At 39.3% G+C, this 21,468-nt stretch overlaps 1 protein-coding gene across 1 annotated transcript in view; it reads right to left on the bottom strand.

Moving 5' to 3' along the window:
- Positions 1-21,468, bottom strand: part of cdh8 (cadherin 8) — a gene marked incomplete at both ends in the record, with an annotated part of 66,615 nt that overhangs the window by 22,683 nt on the left and 22,464 nt on the right. Inside the window, one exon of the mRNA XM_079457204.1 lies at positions 16,007-16,301. Coding sequence (XP_079313330.1) covers positions 16,007-16,301 — 295 coding nt within the window. The remainder of the gene's footprint in view (positions 1-16,006; positions 16,302-21,468) is intronic.

The following is a 21,468-nucleotide window of genomic DNA, read 5'->3' as shown; positions in this document are numbered from 1 at the left end:
TGCTTTTATTTCCCCACAAGAAATCTACAAATACAGTAGAACACAGTTAATGCAACATATAGAATAGGAACTTTAAAATAAAGAGACCGTTCTTTAAAACAGTTGGAGTCCCCCCACCTTGTGCAGAAGTGAAATTTGCCTCCCCTCCACTGATAAAGAGAATGAGGGATTTGAAGAGCTGTCTACTGGCAGAGCTCCAAATCACTACAGATTGGCCTGTCCTTGTAACGTATTGCGCGACAAAGTCCAAGACTCCTGGGCACCGGATGGCTACACCCATGGGTGGCAGACACTTTCAGAAATGTAATTCAGAAAATATTGTTTCTCGCTACATCCAACAGCTGTAGAACTGTCACGCTGACAGTGCCATAAAAGATTTTAGTGAAGACGAGAAAGATTTCTTTGAAAGAAACGCGAATCTTTTATAAGGGTCCCTGACAAACTTCAAAAAGAATTATGATCACATTGACCCAGTTGTTTGGGGGATGGAAGCGTAGCTTGCTTTATACAAGTCTGCCACCCATTAATCTAAATATTGTGACATTTCTTCCATCACATTTGGGAAATCAAGGGTGCTTCATTGCTTTTTCAGCCATGAGAGTTGTTTGGGTGATCTCAAAGAGAACAGCCATAAAAATCGTATTTGTGTCTGGAGAAATGTCAACTCCATGCTTGAAACACTGCAGTGGGGCATTGGGCCTAATAAAAAAATAAAGGGAAACTGTGCTTTGTACTTACTGCATATATGGATACAGTGAAACGAAATCAATACCAAACCTCCTTATGAATTCAGGTTGGGGTGGGTATTGGATAAACAATGAATGCTGTATCGTCAGTTGTATAATGACAGAGATTTAGGACACCAGGTTCTGCTGAATCACAAGCTTGTATTGTTTGATAAGGTCTCCATACGTCACGAGTTCAGAGACAAGTTTTTCTCGCCTATGTGACAAGGGTTTAATGCATATTCATGGAACAACTGAGTAATATGGAGAAAGCATCACCCTGAGCAGGCCACCACATGTCCCCGGGGCCGGCCCGCTTTCAAGCTGTTTACATCTCAGTGCATTTGCTCCCATAGCCCTGAGCCATGCTGTGCTTCTCCACGGTTCTGCCTGTGGTTGCATCATTATCAGCCGGCATATTCACGGAAGCTTTAGTGCTATCAGACTTTATACTTGCGGTACAAATGGTGCACTGAATGGCGTGAATTGTTTAGAGGTAGGATAATAATGTACTTTTGAAGTCATCTGTTGAAGGTCTCTGAATGCTGTGAAGTTTAAAGGGCATGTCTCGAAGAACACATAACACAATTTTGACTTTAGCTCATACTGAATTTTCTGAATATTAAATACATGGTGTATTGAAGACAAAAAAAGGTGTCAAGTACTGTTTAGCTGTGATGTTAATACTAATTAATATATGCAAATTGAAAAGCATTTGTCAGGAATGTTGTTATGTATGTATGACAAAAGCAGAATACAGAATGAATTGTAATCCCTAATAGAGAACTGAGAGGTAACACACTCTGACTCATATGTATATATCAATTCTGGCCCCAGAGAAAAAAAAACTTGCATTGATGTCCAAATTACTTAACTCAAAGCCTATAATCCTGTCATCAGATAAACAAGATGGTAAATTTGTTGTAAATTTGCATTAAATTGCATTATAAAAAGTTTTATGCAACATAGAATTGCATAAAATGAAACACAGTGCTCAAAAACATTTCTTATTCTTAAAAACACAAGCTAATTTGATAAACAAAATATCCAGATGCCATGGGGCAAGAACTATCAGTGATGCACGTCTGGCAGTAATAAGAAACATAAAAGTCCATAAAAATGTAACCCCAAAAGCACCAAAATCAAAGTCAGTCATTCTGATAAAATGGTAGAAAACTGCTGGAAAGACCATTGAAGTGAAAAGCAATAATGGGTAGATTCACAGAGGGGCTTAGAGACATTGAGTCACTGGTGCACTTTCTGAATCTGATAAAGCTGGTATAATCCCAGTTAGAGCTTTTGAGGGTATTTACACATCGTCACTTCATATGTTTTACTGAACAAATCTTACAGAGATAAGTGTAAATGTCCTCCAAGACGCATTCAAGATGGACAACAATTTGATTGTTTATATTTAATGTCAAACTCTTCCCATGCCCAAGGGAAGTCTTGACAATTTCTGGAATTTCAAAGCTATAAAGATTGGTTTTATGGTATAATTTTCCAGTTCTGGGTGGGCAGCTGTGCAAGGCTGGTGATGTGGCTAGACAAATGGGTATCCCATCATGGCACCACTTAGCTTCCCGCAGGAAGCTATTTACTGATGTCATTTGCCGAACCAGTGGCAGCTGGGATGGGATCACAATTGTGTCTATAGGAACAGAAAGATGGTTTCGGGAATTGCACCATGCAGTCTCTATAACATTGCATAGTATAATCTAATATATACAGTGAGGTCCAAAAGTTTGAGCTTGAGAAAATTTGCTGAAAAAATTGTAACTGATAAATAGCACGAAATACAGCAAGTTTTAGTATTTGGTTGTTACCCCATGCACTCACGCTGGGATTAACTCCACAAAGTTGTGGAAACCCAAATGTTCCTTGTTATCCCAGCATTAGTGAGAATGCTTCAAAGAGCCTCTCATGTACTTCAATGGAGGCAGGAAAATGTGACCTTTTGTACAAAGGGGTAATTAAAAAACTTATGCATAAATATATGTATTAAATGTAATATATGTATGTTAATCATAACACTGCTTTAATATTTCTATGTTCAGATTAAATTTTGACATCTCAGATTTAAAGACCAAACTGTTTATTAGAACATTACTTTAAAGGGATAGTTCACCCAAAAATGACAAATCTGTCATCATTTACGCACCCTCAGATTTTTCCAAACCTGTATAGATTATTTTGCTCTGCTCAACACAAAGGAAGATAATTCGAAGAATGTCCCTAATCAAACAGATGAAGTGGGGGATGTGATCTGTCTGGTTTCTGACATTCTTCCAAACATCATCCTTTGAGTTCAACAAAAGAAATAAAATACAGATTTGGAACAACTTGAGGGTGAGTAATTCAAAACACAATTTTCGTTTTTGAAACATCCCTTTAAATCTACTAATGTATAACATGTGAATAAAATCGAATTTGTTTAGATGGTAGTTTTTCCCAATAGAAAATAAAAGCGCCAAAATGTCAGATCGCTCTGCAATGGAATGTGAGTGTTGAAGTAAAAGGCGGGCAGTGCCAGCCCCAGATCTTCGTGATTGAAATGCAATGGTCTGAGATGTATCACCAGCTTTGAAGGCTCTCATCAAAGACCCATCATTCTCCCAAAATTGCGGCCTAAACCAACCGGCTGGGATAATAGTCCGAGTTCACAACTGTGAATCACGGGACAACAGGCAAGTCAACTCGTCCATTAGAGCACACCGAAACATACTGGATTGCGGCCAATTTGAGCTCATAACAGCAAAGCTTGTGTCTTTGTCGATACAGGTGGACATTTACGGCAAATGCTAAAAGCTATCAGCAGGATATCAAGGTGTGTGCTTCCCGCCTGTCATATGGAAGGGTGTAATTTTTAGACCACCACTCATTCCGACATGATTTACAGCTGGAGGTATAATTGAAAAGGGTGTTTCCTTCGTGTTGTTTATCAAGGGACATGAATGTTGCTGAGAGGCTTAGAGAGGGAGACTATAAATAATAAAATAGTCCCATCTTGCACTCCGCTCATCTAATGTGTCCTCATAACAGCTGTTCGTTCACATTCAAAACACTGGCTTTTGTTAAGGGACTTTGGAAGTATCCGATTACACCAAAACACTTTTATTAACCAAAAGAGCATGAGAATTATAGATGGTTTCATAGGACACATGCGCCTGGCGGAAGTTTTCTTGTAGCTCAGTGGAAAGAGCATTGCGTTAACAATGCAAGGTTGTGGGTTCGATCGCAGGGTATTGCACATACCTATGTATAAATGTATAGGCTAATGCAATGTAAGTCGCTTTGGATAAAAGTGTCTGCCAAATGCGTAAATGTAAGTTCAAAGTGATAGTTCACCCAAAAATAAAAATTCGGTCATGAATGACTCACCCTCAAGTTGTTCCAAACCTGTATGACTTTCTTTCTTCCGCAGAACACAAAAGAAGATATTTTGAACAATGTTGTAAACTGGCCCCCATTCACTTGGCATTGGTTTTGTGTCCAAACCATACAAGTATATGGTGGCCATTGATGTTCGGTTACCAACTTATATATTTTGTGTTATGTGGAAGATGAAAAGGTTTGAAATGACAAAAGGGTGAGTAAGTGATGAAAAAAAAAACTTTTGGGGTGAACTATCACTTTAAATTCCGGTCTGTGTTTGGTAATAATATAACAATTTATTCTATATTTATTTTATATTCATAATTTTTTATATTAACATTGTAGGGTATATTAATTGTATTACAATATATTAAAACTACTCGACAGTTATTGATTCTTTGCAGAGGTCAACCGGTTTAGGTTTGTTAAGTTTGGGCCACATAATGTTTATGTTTTTGCCACTGAAACTGTCTATCGTACATGGTTGTCAATCTTTTAAATCTGCTCCCACAAGCCAGTGATGAAACAGAGGCCTCAGGCAGATTTAGTGTAAGTGACCATCCCTTTAGTGCCACAATTAATGTTTTTTGATGAGACAGCAAGACAACCAACACTTAACACAACATGCTAGCAGCCTAGGGCGAGTTAATGTGCAGTGGGGTGGCAAGAGCTGTAAAGTACGTCCTTATGAAAGGCATCCGAGGTAGGAAAAAAAACGTGTGTAACATGGATGTTTGAGTGCAGTCCTTGACACACTGTTTACAAGAACCACAGAAATAAAACAATTAAGAGTGTCTTTTGATGGCTTTGACATCGACCGTCATTTTGAAGTGGCATGTCATTGATTCATTTTAATTAGTTCTTAGAAAATATGTGCAGGATTTGCGGAGGATGCTGTCAAGTAATTTCCAGGCAAATTGCTACACTTCACATATTTAATTGATCCCTAGACGGTCAGAATTAAATGAAACAAGACGGGGTAAGATGGAAGTCACACTAAGAAGGCCAATAAGTCAAAGGGGCTTCGTGAATGGATCCCTTTCATCACCCTTAATCACAGTTTGTGTTTTAAAAATTCTATGAGACAAGAGTTACATCAAAACAGTGACACGTGCTGTCAAAAAATAAACATGCCGTTAAAGAAGACTGCAGATCTGCCTGGCTCCATGACACAGAGATCTGCTCTCTACTATTTTATTCCGACTTAGAAAAGACAGAGATGACAGAAAGGCGCAAACAAAGCAATTCGCAATCTGAAAAGTAACAAAAATACTTCTCAACATTTTTGTGAGTGACACATGGGAGTCATGTCATCAATGTGGACTAAAGGAATAGTTCTGTCCCTCTGGTTGGCTTGAAGTGGTGGGTATGTCGAATTTTGCAGCTGTGTCTAGAGTGAGATAAGTATTGAAGCACTAAGGACACACTGAAGTGATTGTGATCATCACAGAGAGCGCCAGCCAAGTCTGCTCTACCTCACCAGAAAGAGTGAAAAGAAGGAAAGGATAGGTGATAAAAGGCAGGTGTGTGCGTGGTGTGAAGGTAAGGCAATGATGTAACACTACCATGAGTGACTTCCTGTAAGCATGATGGGACCATCAAAGTTGACATATAACTATCACTGTGCACACAAAACAGTCTTATGACGATCAAAAGCATCATGGTCAAAGGAGCTGGGTGGACGTGGGAGTAGACGGAGTGTTGCAGAGGCCATTGATCTCCTTTCAACTGTCACCTCCGACATGACAACTGCACGATACGGACGCGGTGATGGATTGAGCTCCACCCCACACTGGTAGTATCAAATAAAAGCGAGTCACATGAGCAAACCCTCTGGCCTCGGACAAAATGGTCTGGGTGAGAAGGGTTAACACGTTTGCAGTGAGATTCTGAATGGTAAGACCAAACGCAGGGAACGTGACTGGTGAGTAAATGTTTCAGTGAGCCATAGGAAGCGCTCGTGGAGCCTTCTGACAAGCAATCCATCAAAAGGAACACACGTACTACTAAATACACTCTTATTCGCACCTGAAGGATTTTTGTTTATAAATTATGTATAAAGGGGGGGGGGGTAAGAATATGGAAATAAATTAGTCCATCCTTTTTCTACACATCCTCATTTTAAAATGTTATGATTATAAATAATGTTGAACGATAAAACTTTAAAACATGGAATCTTTACTATTAAAACATTTTTGTAAATATTTAAGTTTGGCTATTAGGCGTATCATGCATGCAGGGAATGCTCATGGAGCACAGATCTATTTTAATAAGCCAGTCCCCTGTGGAAACCACAAAAGCTCCATGCGGTGGAGATTTACCAATTGATCTCTCCAACTTATCTTTTTCAAATGACCTTGCAGTAAAGACTTTTATGCCCGGCCTTTCATTCCCAGCCACGATTGGGTGCTCCACTACGCTCAGACATACACCACAATGATGAATGTGTTTCCTTCACATTTCCCCCCCCCCAACGAAGCCAGGCACTGTAAATCATGTGGGGTGCGACCCCCACGAGAAAGACCTTTTACAGAGACCTTTTCTCACAAGAGAACAAACACCTTTTCCACAGACTGCTTTGCCCAAGGAGCACAAAGCCTGTTGAGCCATGGTGTCCTACGCTAAAAAGCCTGTGTATAATGGCATTCTGAGTTTGATCACGTGCTTCACTGCAATTGTGTGTTTATTCTGCATACTGTCGCTCATTATAATATAGAAATGACTATAAAAGAGCAAATAAAAACACTTTGCCCACAGGATGTAATCAGCGCTTTTAATTTGGGCGGGCAACGCTGAATGCCTGTGGGGAGCACAGACTGCTGCTATGCCACAACTTAATAATGTGCAAGAAAAGAAAGAGAGAGAGGTTTCACTGGCTTGCCAGCAAGGTGATGGAAATTAAGAGGAACACAGAGAAAAGTACAGATAGAAGCACAGTTCCAGCGCAATGAAATTAGGTCCTTGGGTGAGGAGTGAAAGAAAAGCTTTGACGCTACATTAAATATCCACACTGTGTCTCTTGCATAATTAATAGATGAAGGAGATTTTGAACAGAGGGCCGTCTGTGAGAAAGCAGCCAGGCGTCGTATCAGATATAAATAAGCAGTGCCAACGGCGAGAGCGTAGATTAGAACACTCAAGCATTCAGCGAAATCTCAGCTTTCCTCTACAGGATGCTTCTCGTGTAAGACACTCTCCCACACACACGTCTATAACCGATCTAAAGAGGGAATTCACAGAAAAATCACATAAATAATATGCACAAACATGTATGTGCGCTTTCACTTTTAAAGAGCGAACAAACAACTGTACACCTGAAATGAAGCTTCTGCATATACGCTAAGCTTCAACAGTTTTTAAAGGCTCTCTGGCTGGATGTCATGGCTTTGGTTCAGAGATAATTTCCAATCTGCAGTAAATCAGGTCAATTAGGCAGACCGAACCTGCAAACACTATTCCGTCTCATACGCTGTAGCAGCGAATATCAGCATGCAGCTATCATTCAGCTCACTGCCGGGATGAAGGAGATAGGTCTGAGTGATGTGAGGTTAGCTTCACCTCCATGCTTTCCCTTATCATCAGAGACAGATAATGTCAGTGTCCACCTCAGCGCTGATTACCCTGTCATATGGCATCAGCGTCACTCTCTAAGCCAACACAATACCCTCCTGGGCCCATTAGCGCCGGCCTGAGCTATTTATGGGCTCTTCTCATCACCCAACTGCAAAAGTACGCTCCCCCTCTTTCATCATTTGTTGCCTATTTCCATCTATAATCTTTTTTTGTTATCCTCTTTAGCTAAAGGGATAAAGCAGACAAAAATGTGTTCCTCTTTCTTGTCCATAATTCTTTGAGCTCTCATATAATCATTAAATGCACTCTTGTGCTTAACACAATGAATGGCATCATTTCCTGTGCATGTGGGGCTTTTTGTTCCTGAATGTGAAAAGCACAGACTGACGTCTGTGACTAAACCCAGAGCAGTGTTCCTGTATTATATTCGAGAGCACGGAACATCATTAACTGACGGATGGAAAGTTATTTGGTGATGGGTCAACTTCAAACCTTAGAAATTATGCACACCACTTTGTGTTGGGATTAGATGCAGTGAAAGCCGTGTATGTTATCTGATAGAAATTTCAGTGAACTCTGATATGTTTGGTAGAGGATTCTATGTCGACTGTTATGATCAATGACCCAGCAACCTAGAACTGTCACTACGAACAGTAAAACAAAAAAGGACGCTGTACGAGATTCAATGATACAAAAATAATTTTGATAGAAATGGATGAAACCATTTTTGTACCTCTATCTCCTTTTATAAATAGCAGAGACTGCAGAGTTGAGTGGAGTGAAGTAAGATAATTTATAAGCTCTTTCTTTGTGATGTATAGCATTGATGTCCAAGCGGCGGGAGGGAAGGTTTCAAAGAAAACTGCACATTCATAGCTAGAATTGCTTACATCTTATTCACTAAGCCCATTTCAAATGAAATTTAATTTAATTCACTCTTGTTGCAAAACCACTGTGGATTTATAAGGCAGTCATATAAATTCAAGAGTAACTGGATGGAGATGGTTAGGCCTTACTAGGAATAGACAGGAGGGGGATAGGAATATTTTTACAGAATATAAATTATTATATTAGAAAAATCAGTTCAACCTGACACAAACACTACACATGTCCAAAATCCATTCTCGAATGATGGCTTATTCGCAACCCATTGTTTGTTGGGTCAAAAGGAACAATTATTATATACAAATCTATGGTGGGTTGTAGGTTCATTTAACTTAACTATAGTGTTTTTTTCTTTTTTGACCATATCATGGGTCATTTTTATAAATGTGTGTAAAAGAGAACAATGTAAAGATGCTAGGTTATTTTTAACCCATTACGTTTATGTTTATATTTGACCAAACAATGGGTTTGGGTTGAAACAAACCAGCATAGGTTATTTATAACCCAGTGGGCTGGGTTTGTCCCTTTTTGACCCAACGCTGGTCTAAAATAACCCACTTTTTGCACTGTTATAATGCACGTGTGCTATTTTTATTGATCCATTTTATTTATGAATTCTTATGTAAATGTTTTTCATGTTAATGTTCACACACACACACACGCACAAACAAAAGTTTAGTATGGAAAAAAGTGTCTGGAGAGGCAGGTCGCTTACACGTTTCTGCTGATCACTGCCTTCTCATATTTTCTGAGGTCAGACAGGCATGGTTTGGCTGCAGTGAGTTAACTCCCTGACCCTCAAAACCAGCTGAGGCCATGGGCAAACCTCAGCATGGAGTCTGACCAGCAGATGTGCCTTCATTGTGGCCCAGCTGCACACCATGTTAAAGGCCCAGCGCCCCCCACTTCCTTCTCCATCTGCCACTTCCATGCACCACATCACACACTTAAGCATATAAGTACAAACCTTTGGAATATAACAGAGAAATTGACGCCATGCTGCAATCACTACTACACAATTTGTTTTCTACATGGTTATTGAGGTGTACTGTAAAAAAAACAAGCAGCAGATGTTCACTGTATTCACCACAGCAGATTTAAAACAGCAAACATCATCTAAAAAAGGCTTTATTTGGCATAGGAAACAGTAATTTTGATGGTGTTGTCAAAGATTTAGTCATTAAAAATACTGACAGCTAAAAAGAATAATTAATAAGCAGGTAATTAAAAAGATCTATGCACCGCCTATGGCTTCAGCAATTTCATGTGAAAGCACTCATGAATGCTGGCAAACTGTAATTAGACTATAAGTATGGTTGACTTAGAGCATTAAAAAGCGTCCTGGTAAAGATAGCTCCTGGTTCAGAGGAAGACTTTCTTCTAATTGTTTAACATGTCAAGCCCATGACAGTGTGTTCAGTTGTTTGTTTAACAGTCTGTGGGCACTTTCTTTACGACCAATTGATATCTCACAAGGCTCAATTGCTTAAACTGGTTCACATTTCTCTGAAAAATATGTGCTCAGGAAATTCTGAGCCAGGCATAATGTCTTATTGCTGCCAGGCTGGCAGCTGAGGACGTCTGCTGTGAAAGCTCTGCAGACCTACAGTAGTGAAGAATGCATTCAAAATGTGTATGTCTATAAAATCTTTACTTCATATAGTAAACAACTGTTAAGCATATCTCTGCAGGCCAATAATGTACTTTAGTGCGATTTTTTTATGAACTAAAGACATGTTTATTGCTCCGAGTAAAATAAAACAGCTTAATATTAGACCATACAGCAGTGGTTCAAATGATTTCAACGAGTTGCAGCATATTTAAGACCCATTAAATGAATGTGCGGACTGTAAATGTACATTGGCTGATAGCTTTAAAGTAAGCGTTTCGATCCATGCTAAGCAGTATGTCGGATGCGTTACATATTTCCATAAATATGTCTCAGAAAATGGCTTCCAAATCATTGTCAAAAATCCGCCCTACAAGACCTTATTTATTTTTTACCTGCCAGGAATATAGCGTGCATAATCAGAAATGTTATTAGAGGAACAGACCCCTCGCCTGTTAGCCCTGTTACCAGAGCTCATAATAACTCAATGCAAATGCAAAATGCAAAAATGCAAATGAACTCTGGGTAATCTATTAACGTCACTTCAGTTTTATATCAGCACTCCAATTTAGCAGATCCTGACACATTCCTGTGCACCGTGTCTCCGTACAGGGTTCATTTTGCCAGGAGAGAGCGGGCACATGGCAAGCAGGGCAGAGGAACCATGTGCCATCTGTCTTTTCCGACTTTATTACCCGACTCCATAATGAAGCCCCCGTCGCAGGGGCCTCACACACATTCCACGTTCCGATGACAAAAACAACTTTCCCCTGTTTATTTTTCCTTGTAGCAATTATTGTCATTCACACCTTTTTCTGCAGAAGGGAGGCGGGTATGGGCGACTCAATGTTAATTACCTCAAAAGTCACTTCAAGAAGACTTGCTAATTTCAACAATGTAGCAATCCTCTTGTCAGCACCAGAAGGCAGGGAGCTTTGTAATTCCGGCATATGGTTTGAAGACCTGATGGGGGAATTTGTATTGGCCTTAGAGTCAAAGACCCCATTAGTGAAAAAACAGACGCAGTAATCCAATGAGATTTGTCCAATCCATGCAAATGAGTTATAATTCCCCATTCTGGATAGACCAGTGCTAGTAAGTAATGGACTTAATTTATTTGAAGCGAAATTCAAATCTGAGATAATCTCATGAATATACATACACCATTCTAAAGGGAAAACTTGGGTCAGCGAGCTTTCATTAAATGTTCAAAATTTTAAAAGTGCAGTGGATTTTCATGCCTCAGATCAAATTGCCTTAGATATGCTTGGTACACTGGCAACAGCATTAGACTCCAGAGACAAGAGACATTTGAGTTTTTTTTTACACTTGGTCAGATGTCTGATCATATAGAGAAAGTTGGTAACCGAACAGTGTCGGCGCCCATTTACTTGCATTGGTTTTGTCCCAGCTAACATATTCGTTGCCACGAAGTACCATAATAACGTTCCAGCGATGTAAATTTGTGATTCCCATATTCGTCCTGATGACGTAACATTGGACGTTGTTGGGACATGGTGATTACCTCCTGAAGACTGTTCCATATTCGGTTTCTGGGACGTGATGAGCACGTCCTATTGACCAAACAATCACCGTTGTTAAAATCTTTTTAATTTATTTAATGTAAACAATTGTCATTGGATTAAAGAATTCTGTGCGTTAAAAATTAAATTTTATGCCTAATTGGGGTAATTCTGTATTCAAATATGTATAAAGCACAGTATAACAATTATAAAACTCAACACAGCACTGTACATCTCATCCAGGGGCCTCATTTATAAAAGTTGCATACCCACAAAAGAAGGCGTACGCCGCTCTCTACGTAATAATTGTTTTTTAAAAAAAGGAAACTTGACAGGAAAATGTGCGGTCCTTCACGCAAGCTCTGACCCAGGCATACGCACAAAAACGGGTGAAATGAGAAATGGCGACACCGTCGGCAGATGGAACACGTGAAAGTGTGTAAAACTGTAGACCGTTATGTAAAAGAAATGGCAATACTGCCTCTCATAAATAACATGAAGACTTCACAAAGCAACTCTTATAATTAACAGCCTACACGAACACCCGTTTGATCGATCTGCAGTGTAAAACAAACAAAATCAAACGAAAATTACAACAGAAATGCAAATTAACACATATTTGCAAAAAGAAAAGTGAAATATGTTCTGCAATAATATTGGCATGTTATGCAATTCATCCTCATAAATAATATGGTAAACAGAACGAAATAATGTACAAAACTGATATTCTCGTCAATGTGTCCGTCTAGTGGAGCAGATAGATGCAATTAGATAGACAGATAGATAAATAGATAATTAGGGAGATATGTAAATAGATAGGTAAATAAATAAATAGATAGATAGATAGATAGATAGATAGATAGATAGATAGATAGATAGATAGATAGATAGATAGATAGATAGATAGATAGATAGATAGAAAGATGTTTTCATAGTAAAAATGTCTTCATCAGCTCCGGTGTCCCCTTTCCCCCACCCGTGGCAGACACACAAAGGCGATGGAGGTCTAGTCACTTTTTTGCCTCGACTTTGATGTCCGACCATTTCTTTTTATTTCGGCTACGGTCGAGGTTGTGAGGCTACAGTATTTTTGCCGTCTGCAACCTTTTGCCACTCAAGAGCCTTTTTGGCATTAGTAATGCCCACACTGTGCCCTCCAAACCACATTTTTCTCCTCTTTTCCACCTCGCCAACGATAACTTTTACTTCACATCGAGTGAAGTTACGTTTTTTTGATTCCTCTCTGTGTTTGCCATTATTTCGCAATCAATGAATATTAACCTGTTGGCGTTTCACAGACTATTTATGGGCAACTATGGGCGTGACATGAAGCCGCAAAAGCTGTGCTACATTTAGAATTGACTGTGATTTATTAAGGGAAAACTGCGTAGGATGTACATGCGCAGGGTTTTATAAATCCGAATATTTCTGTGCGTACGCTCGTCCTATGTTTCATCCGTACGCCAATTCTGACGCAAATCCTATGCAAAGTTTTATAAATGAGGCCCCTGGTCATCTGAAGATGAGAACATCACGTCGCTACAATGCTCTCAACGGGATCAATTCACAACGTTATTTGAGGACGTAGTTCAAAATGTTCTGGAATGTTAGCAAAAACGTCCAGATTCATTTATCAAAATGACCAGTGTTATCTGAGGACCAGTACATCAAATCGCTACAACGTTCTCCATGGGATTCATTCAAAACAATATTTGAGGACGTGCCTAGGACGTTTCTGGTATGTAAGCAAAGATTCTAAGAAACGTTTCCAAGAAGTCCTCAGAACGTGTCACGGTGACCAAATGAAGACGAACTGGCGACGTTGTCAGAACGTACTGCGTTAGCGGGGGTGTCCGTTAAATAGAAGCGAATGGGTTCACTTAACAGCATACTTCAAAATATATTTTTGTGTTCAGAAAGAGAAAATGCTTTACTGAAAGGGTGTTTTTTTTAATACTGTGACTAGCGTAACAGCTACTGTACATAAAAATGCTAAAACACAAACAAATACTATTTTGACATGTATACAAAATAAACTTCAGCATCCCACATAAACTTCATTAGTTCATCGCATTTACATTTACAGATTCGTTCGGCCTTTATGAGAAAACCAAACATATGGCATCAGAACAGGCAGCAAACTTTCTCTCATTTGTGTATACAAAGCAGGAAAGCAAAGAGGCCTCCTTATTTGTCTGTTTGTTGTTTTTCTCTCACTCCCAAACAAGCTTTTGATTCACTCTGACTGTCTCCCAAAACATAAATACTTTATAAGACCAAAACAAGTCATCGAGGATGCCTTTCAAGCAAACAAGAGAACATCAGCTAATGTTTAATTAATCAGCAGTGACAAAAGGAAAGAACAATCACAAAAGAAGTCGACTTCAGGCATCTTTTGCTGCTGTATTCCCACAGGTGACCCTCTTCCTGCCCTCCTTCGCCTTGTGTGCTTTTCACCCCACCGTCTGCTGTAGGCCTATCCCACACTTCACTGTCAAACCTCTCAGAAAACTACACTGAGGAATTAAATCCTGAGAGCAGAATAGAGACATTCCCTCGCCTATACTGTTTCTCCAACTCCAATTGAACCAAATGAAAAAGTTCAAGGGTATGGAATGATACAAGGATGCTCTATGTTATTCATAGCTGGATTATAATGTACTCGGAGAAGTGTATCATTTCACCGACCGCATTCTATACTTCAAACGTGAGCCTTGGGTCAGAATTCACCACACAGAGGGCTTTTTAGTGGCGTTCTCAAACTGACCTTGATCATTTCATTAATGGCACTTTCTGTAACTTTGATATTTAATCTATATTAAGGAATACAGCATTGGCCTCCATTACATTGTTTCATGTTGTTTGTAGTAGGCCTAAGCCCTGAACCAAAAAGCACATTTATAACATGCAAAATAAGTGACGACTTTATGGAGTAATTTTCTGCTCGTGCTGAAATACTTTTCTTGTATACCTTCGTGACAAATATCGAATTTTACTCGAAATGCTACGCATGTAGCGTGCATCGCAGAACAACACAGTTTGCTGAATGTCATAAGGGTTATTACAAAAAGCTTACGTGGCATTCTGAGATCTCCTACACAGCCTTACTCATACTAAAGATCCTTCTCAAGGTCAGGCTCAGAATGGAAAAAAGAAAACTCACAACAGACTATGAGCTCTATTTAAAACTAGTCTTCAGGAGGCAATCATTATACTGTCATGATTCCGCTATCATGTCATGCTTATTCTTGGTCTTGCAGCGGAGTCATGGCAGACTTTTGTGTGAGAAAGACATGGCTTTGTTTTGATTCTGACTTGCCATGTGCTTTCTCGTGTCTCGTCAGTGTTTCCCGCCCTTATGTCTCGTTAACCTTCCCTGAGTGTTTCAGTACCTGCACCTGACCCTTGTTAATTCTCCTTTGTTAGTCTCCCTATAAAATGCCCTCTTGTCTACTGTCTTGTGCACGTTCGTTGTACATGTTTCCTGGCTTGTACCTGTTTCCATGTCGTGGTCGTGAAGTTTACCTTGCGCCTTGTTTTGATGCATGTTTAGTTAGTCTTAGTTATTATAGCGTTAAGTATTTGTCTTTTGTTTTTTGCCCCCTCGTGGGAAGTCTTTGTTTTCTGTTTTTGATTTGTGCCTCAGTTCAGTTTTCCCCTCATCGTGGGTGGATTATTTGTAATTTGTCTTTTATTAAAGTCTTTGTTAAATCTCATCGTCGCTGCTTGCAATTGGGTTCTTCCCCTAACCAAACCGTGACACATACTGCATCGCTAGAAATTCTGGAGAACTTTTGAATGCACAACGTTTAAAAAGAAATGAACTTTTGTTATGGTTATGTTGGTCATATCACAGCTCCAACCACCTATTATAACCCCCCCAAACATGGGAAGGAGTTGAAAGAGAAGTTTTGTCACTTTATTTGTGTCACTTTACAAATTTATTTTTGTTTATCCATTGAGTTTGAGACCACATTAAACAAATTATTTCATTTAAATCTGTGTATAAGAATATTTTTAGCCAGTAATCTAATGAGAGCAAACTATAACCAAGTTCTGGTTCAGATTTCCTTGCTTCAAACAAGTCACACAACATGAACTTTTGAAGATTTTCAGATCATTCTGATTGAACATTGATCATCAGATCGTGAAGTCTATGGCAGCTTGAGTGAATCCCGTAATGACAGTGGTCTCGGACGTCTGCCCCAACTGTATATTTCACTTACTGTTGTACCTATCCTTTTCATAGTGATATAAATGACCTTGTATCATAATTTAGCTGAGACAAGCGGAGATGATGAAAGGAGATTACTCACCCACTTGGGACATCTCTGGCACTGAACCTTTGTAAGGGCCTTCTATGAACTGTGGGGGGTTGTCATTGATGTCTTGCACTTTGATGATGAACTCTGAGGGCGGTTCCATAGGTTGGTTGGAGTCTCTGTCTATGACCTGTGCCGTGAGTGTGTACTCTGCCTTCTCTTCCCTGTCCAGCCTCTTCATCGCGTGAATGTCTCCAGTCCCATCGTTGATGGCGAAGATGGTACCCGCTCCTTCCCCTGCCAGCACGTACTTGATGTTCTTGCCCCCCACGTCCAAATCCGTATGGAGCTAAAAAGAAACAAGGGCGGATGAGTTAGACCCCTTCCATTCATAGCTAATACCACTTGAGCAGGACCAGATCAATGCCGTCCATGCCAGACTGAGCTGTAATCAATCACGTCCAATAATTAAAGCCCAACGCCAAGTGCAGAGCAACAGAGTCACTAGCGTTTTACTGTGACGGCACAAATGTTCAATCTCTAAAGACAAAAAAGGTTAAGGGCAGACTAAGTCCTGGATTTCCAGGTTATGCTTGGATTGTGTATCACATCAGTCTGTCATTCATCGCTCTGTACGTTGCTAGAAAGGGGTGGAGGTTAAAGCGCTCTGCTCACACCTGCCTCGGGGCCCTGTTCAAAAACTTGAAAACTTGAAATCAGCCCGGCAGGTCACAGTTCCACAACCAGAAGGCAATTGGATTGTGCAAGGAAAAAATGGACAAAAAGGAAAGGCCAAGACTGTCCCTGTGTGCTGAGAGGGAACACAGACGGACATCTGCCAACCAATGGGAAGGAAGCCCAGATCTAGCTAATCCTTTTCTCATGTTCAAACATTTTCTATCATGTTAAATGTTTTCATGAGTTGGATGGCTTTTTTAATACAATAAAAATAAAATGTTCTCCTTTTGATCATTTCGAATCTCATATACCTCCAGAGTACGTTCAAAAAAATTAATCGGAAAGTTTGTAAACTCCACAAATTGGAACAACAGAGATGATTTGCGAGAGCTGAATCAATGATAATCTTACCCTCCACTAGAGCTCGGAAATCTAATTTGCGCCGTAATTCATTTCAAGTATGGTGCTTTTAAACGTCGCGCCAGGTTTTTTGATAACAAATGCTATAAATCAGGAAAACGGGTTCAAAAGCAGAATGCGGGTGTGAATATGAGATGAATAATTTGCGATTTATTTTTAAGTACGATTTTTGCAATCTGCTATCTTTTTATTATTTTTTAAATGAAATGAAATTATAAACTTAATACATGGAAAGTTATAATATTATCAAGCACACCTTTTTTCCAATGGTGTTATTTTTTTTAAATGCCGTAAATGAAAAAAATAACAAGTCTGAAACCTTTTTTTCCTCACAAATTCTGTAGCTGCATCCTTTATGGCACTTTCTCGGTTCCATTTCTGAAGCGGTAATATATACAGTCTGGTGCGAGGTGGGTGTACACTTGAGATTGCGGTAACAAGGCCAACGTGAGCTTTGAAATACAGACTTCAAAAAAAGAAGCAATTGCTTAATAACTGTGGTTTTATGCATATTTTGTCTCGGTGGTGCTGTTCCCAGACACTGACAAAGTACACTCGCTTAAATTGTCACACCTTGCACTTTTGTTCTCCTAATTGTCCTATCATTCCACATGAAAGATCTATCTCATTAACACATCATCTTCACAACATTCTTCCCTCTACGAAAACCCTTAAATGAGCTTAAATTAATGATGTACGCTTTCTGATGGGAAACTGGATTTTTTTCCCTCCTTGTGATTTTCGCTTCATGACTGACAATACATGTTATCATTTATTGCTGTAATATACGAAAAAAGGTGTCACCGCTGAGGACATGTCATTTCCTCTGTTTGTTCACCCTTATAGCCCTATGTGTACATACAACATTTCAGGCTTGGACCCACGCCAGTCCCATTCTGACGAGTGATCGTTTAATCTCAATGTGCAAACAATCGACTGAAAGTACGGTTGCAAGGGGAGGCAGTCTGTCATTATACGGGTTGCCAAGGCAACTCCAGCCCTCTAACATCTGACGACATCAGTATCTTAGCAAACTCTCCTAACCCACATACTGTATGGTCTTGTAGTTTCTTGTTTTGTACAGTTGTTTAAATATTTCCATATAAATAAATAATAAGCTTCATCATGCATATTTGATCTAGAAAAAAGGGTAAAAGAGGTGGCAGAAAACCAACCACCCTGTAACCTTGATCCGAAGATAAACTTACAAGTACGAAAAACAGCAAGCCATGGTTTAACAGCAAAAATATGGTACGCAAAAAAAAAAACAGGGCAGCCTTAAATCTGCCAGCACACTGGTGTGGATTAGCATTCAGAGCTGCCCGAATGTGGCGCTCAACAGAAACAACGGTGGGTTTTACACCCGTCTCTCCTCGGCACCGCAGCAGAGAGCTGCTTTTATTGTCAGTTCAGGAGAAAATATGTCAACGGCTGCTGGAGATGGAAACCTTTATGGTAGCCTGAGGAACAATCAGTGGCTCAGTAATGAGAAGCCCTTCCTTCGCCTGCGCCTGCTGGATGTGCACTAAAGTGCAGCATTAAGCCCTATAGTACACGGCAAATTAATGTGATGCTTGTCAGGGCAAGTGGCAGAGATGGTGTCTACTAAGGATTCACTGTGAGTGGTGAAGAGAATATCCACGTCACCTACAGAGACACCGTGTCACTCAGCTTCTAATATGTCAGAGGAGCCCCAACCCATGGACCATCTCAACGGTCAATTAGGCATGGTTTAAGTGTAGGGCTCGGCTTGGCACTGAGTAAACTAACTGTAAATGTAGACTAAGTGCTGTACTGCAGCCCCGTCGGGCCACCACAGTATCTGTATAATGTGGGTGCAAGGGTTCATTCTGATTATACATATATTGAAAGAGTAAATTCAATAACCTTTCTTGGAACAAATTCAGGGACTTTCGGACCCGATGCCATCTTCAATTAAAATGCCAACGCTGACATTAGCTTTCTCATCATCAGCTTCTTCAGCGTTGATATAATTCACTTAATGCTATTCAGGCAGAATGTGTAGTACAACATGCCTTTTTCAAACAGCTTTTAATTTAGCTTAGTCAGTTGAAGTCACGCTACACGCACACATTTACATATAATAAAACCTTACTTTTCAAGAGAATAATCACCATAAAATGGTATCATTCCATTGCAGAAATCTACGAGGGGCCGTTTAGGCCTTAATTATTGAAATTACTCTTAAAAACAAAATATAAACATAGATCGAACATAGTGACATGCATTCATATGTATTACTGAAATACATATTAGAAACACCAGTGATATAAAAACATCGATACTACTAGTAAGATGTATGTCAGTAATACATATGAATTATTTTCACTAAGTTCGATCGATGTTTTTATTTCAATATGTTTGTAAGATGTATTTCGGTAAGAAATTTGAATAAGTTGCACTAAGTTCGATACATTTTTTTATTTCACTAGCTTTTGTAAGAGGTATTTCAGTAATACATTTGAATGAATTTCACTACAGTCGATCAATATTTTTATTTGATCATTAGAGTCATTTCAGTAATTAAGGCCTAAATGGCTCCTCGTAGAAATGTATCTCAATTTGCATAGCTCTATTGCTTGCGACAAGTTGCAGTGCACACGCGGGATGCAGCTATACAGCATTTGATATGTACAGACTAACAGAACGTTGCTATGCAACAAAAATAATGAGCTATCAATTTTATGAGTATTATAAGTTTTATTACATGCATTACATGTAACCAGTCTTTCCAAACTACCGCCATAACTCTAAACTCTATTATTTTATGCCGGTGCAGGAACATATGACTTGCTTCTCACAATATCTAATTTATTCCGTCTAAGATATTGAAAAATGGACAGCTTGGAACATAGCGTAAATAGTGTAAATATTCACGAGTGATACCGTGTAATAAATATTGCAGTCACACTTGAAACTTACATTGCAATAATACAGCTAATGGGAAGATACAATATGTCTAGCATACTATTCTTTAATTATTTAACAAAAATATATATCTTTAGATATTTCACTACAAATGCTTTGAAAATTAAACAATTGTAATGTATAATATTATTATGTAATCCAATAAGCAAAGACAGCTATAAACAAATGTACTCTTCATTATTCACAGGTACTCTTATACATACATTTACAGTAATAACAGATATAACAAGATAATAATTCTATTTCACAGAAAATAATATGGGCCTGATCCAAAACTACAGTATAAGAGCAAGCAGGCTATACAGTACATACTTTGTAAACGAATACCACACAGTGCCTTGAACGAAGTGGCTTTCCCTGAAACTTTCCCAGACACATGATCGGCCTTTTGTGCACCTGATCTATTCCTACTGAGAAGCAACCTTGAGTCTACAGTGCTGAGAAAGAACGAAACAGATCACTTTATATTGTCACACAAGGCAAATGTAATAAAATCCAAAACAGATTTTCATAAAGCAGATCCACACCGCACAACAGTCTGTTATAGGTTTATCTCTGCCCAGATAATACCGATTTAGTCTGTAATTTCATATTTCAGCACAGTCGGCTTTCTGTTTCTGTTTTTTCCTTTGCTTCATTTAGTGAGTGACTGAATGAACTGTGGATTGCTACAGGATGTCATTACCAGCTCTCCTGTTAAAACATGCACCGATTTCACACAAGTAACACCATCACAAGCAACACGTCGGGTCTGGCCTTGGACAGAGTTGCTGTTTAGGACTGGCTGTGATTGTGAACTTCTGGAGTTCTATAGAAACGCATTTGACATCCATAGATCTGCCAATGCTTAAGAATACACACAATACTAATAATACTACAAAATAAAACCGATTTGATGTGTATGTATCTCTGCAAGGAATCTGTTCATCAAGTCATGTACTGTATATTTTTATTTTCGAGGGGTTCCCTAAGGCCACAAAGGTACTACAATGCCATTAGCCATGCAAATAACTCATCCATCTCTCCTAGGCAGAGACCAATGTACTGATAGAGCCGCAATTATCATGTTCTTTTCTTTGAAGTGTCTGTTGGCTGTCCCCACAAAGGCTTTAGGGACACGAGGGGGTATCAGTGCTCAGGCAGCACTATCTATGCTCGCTGTCTGTTCTAATGTGAAATTACAGAGAGCTCTGTTTTAACATGTCACATCACGGCAGAGTAGACGTGGCAACAAGCAGTTGCTTTGTCTCACAGACCGAAGACTGCGTGAACGCGTACGCACTCTTATGTGTGACAATGCAGCTTCATAGGCTTGAGTTTTTAAAACAGTAGGAAAGAGGCATGGGGTAATGTTTCACCGACAGGAACACAAAGGTTGAGCATCCTTTCTTGTTTCCCTCTTAAGGTGTACTGTACATTTCATGAAAGAAACACTAAATGATGAAAGCATCTTACTTGCTGCACAGTTT

Source organism: Barbatula barbatula (genome assembly GCF_947034865.1).
Source record: "Barbatula barbatula genome assembly, chromosome: 1".
Classification (NCBI taxonomy): Eukaryota; Metazoa; Chordata; class Actinopteri; order Cypriniformes; family Nemacheilidae; genus Barbatula; species Barbatula barbatula.
The sequence above is the reverse complement of the archived record's forward strand: the minus strand, read 5'-3'. Positions and strand labels throughout refer to the sequence as shown.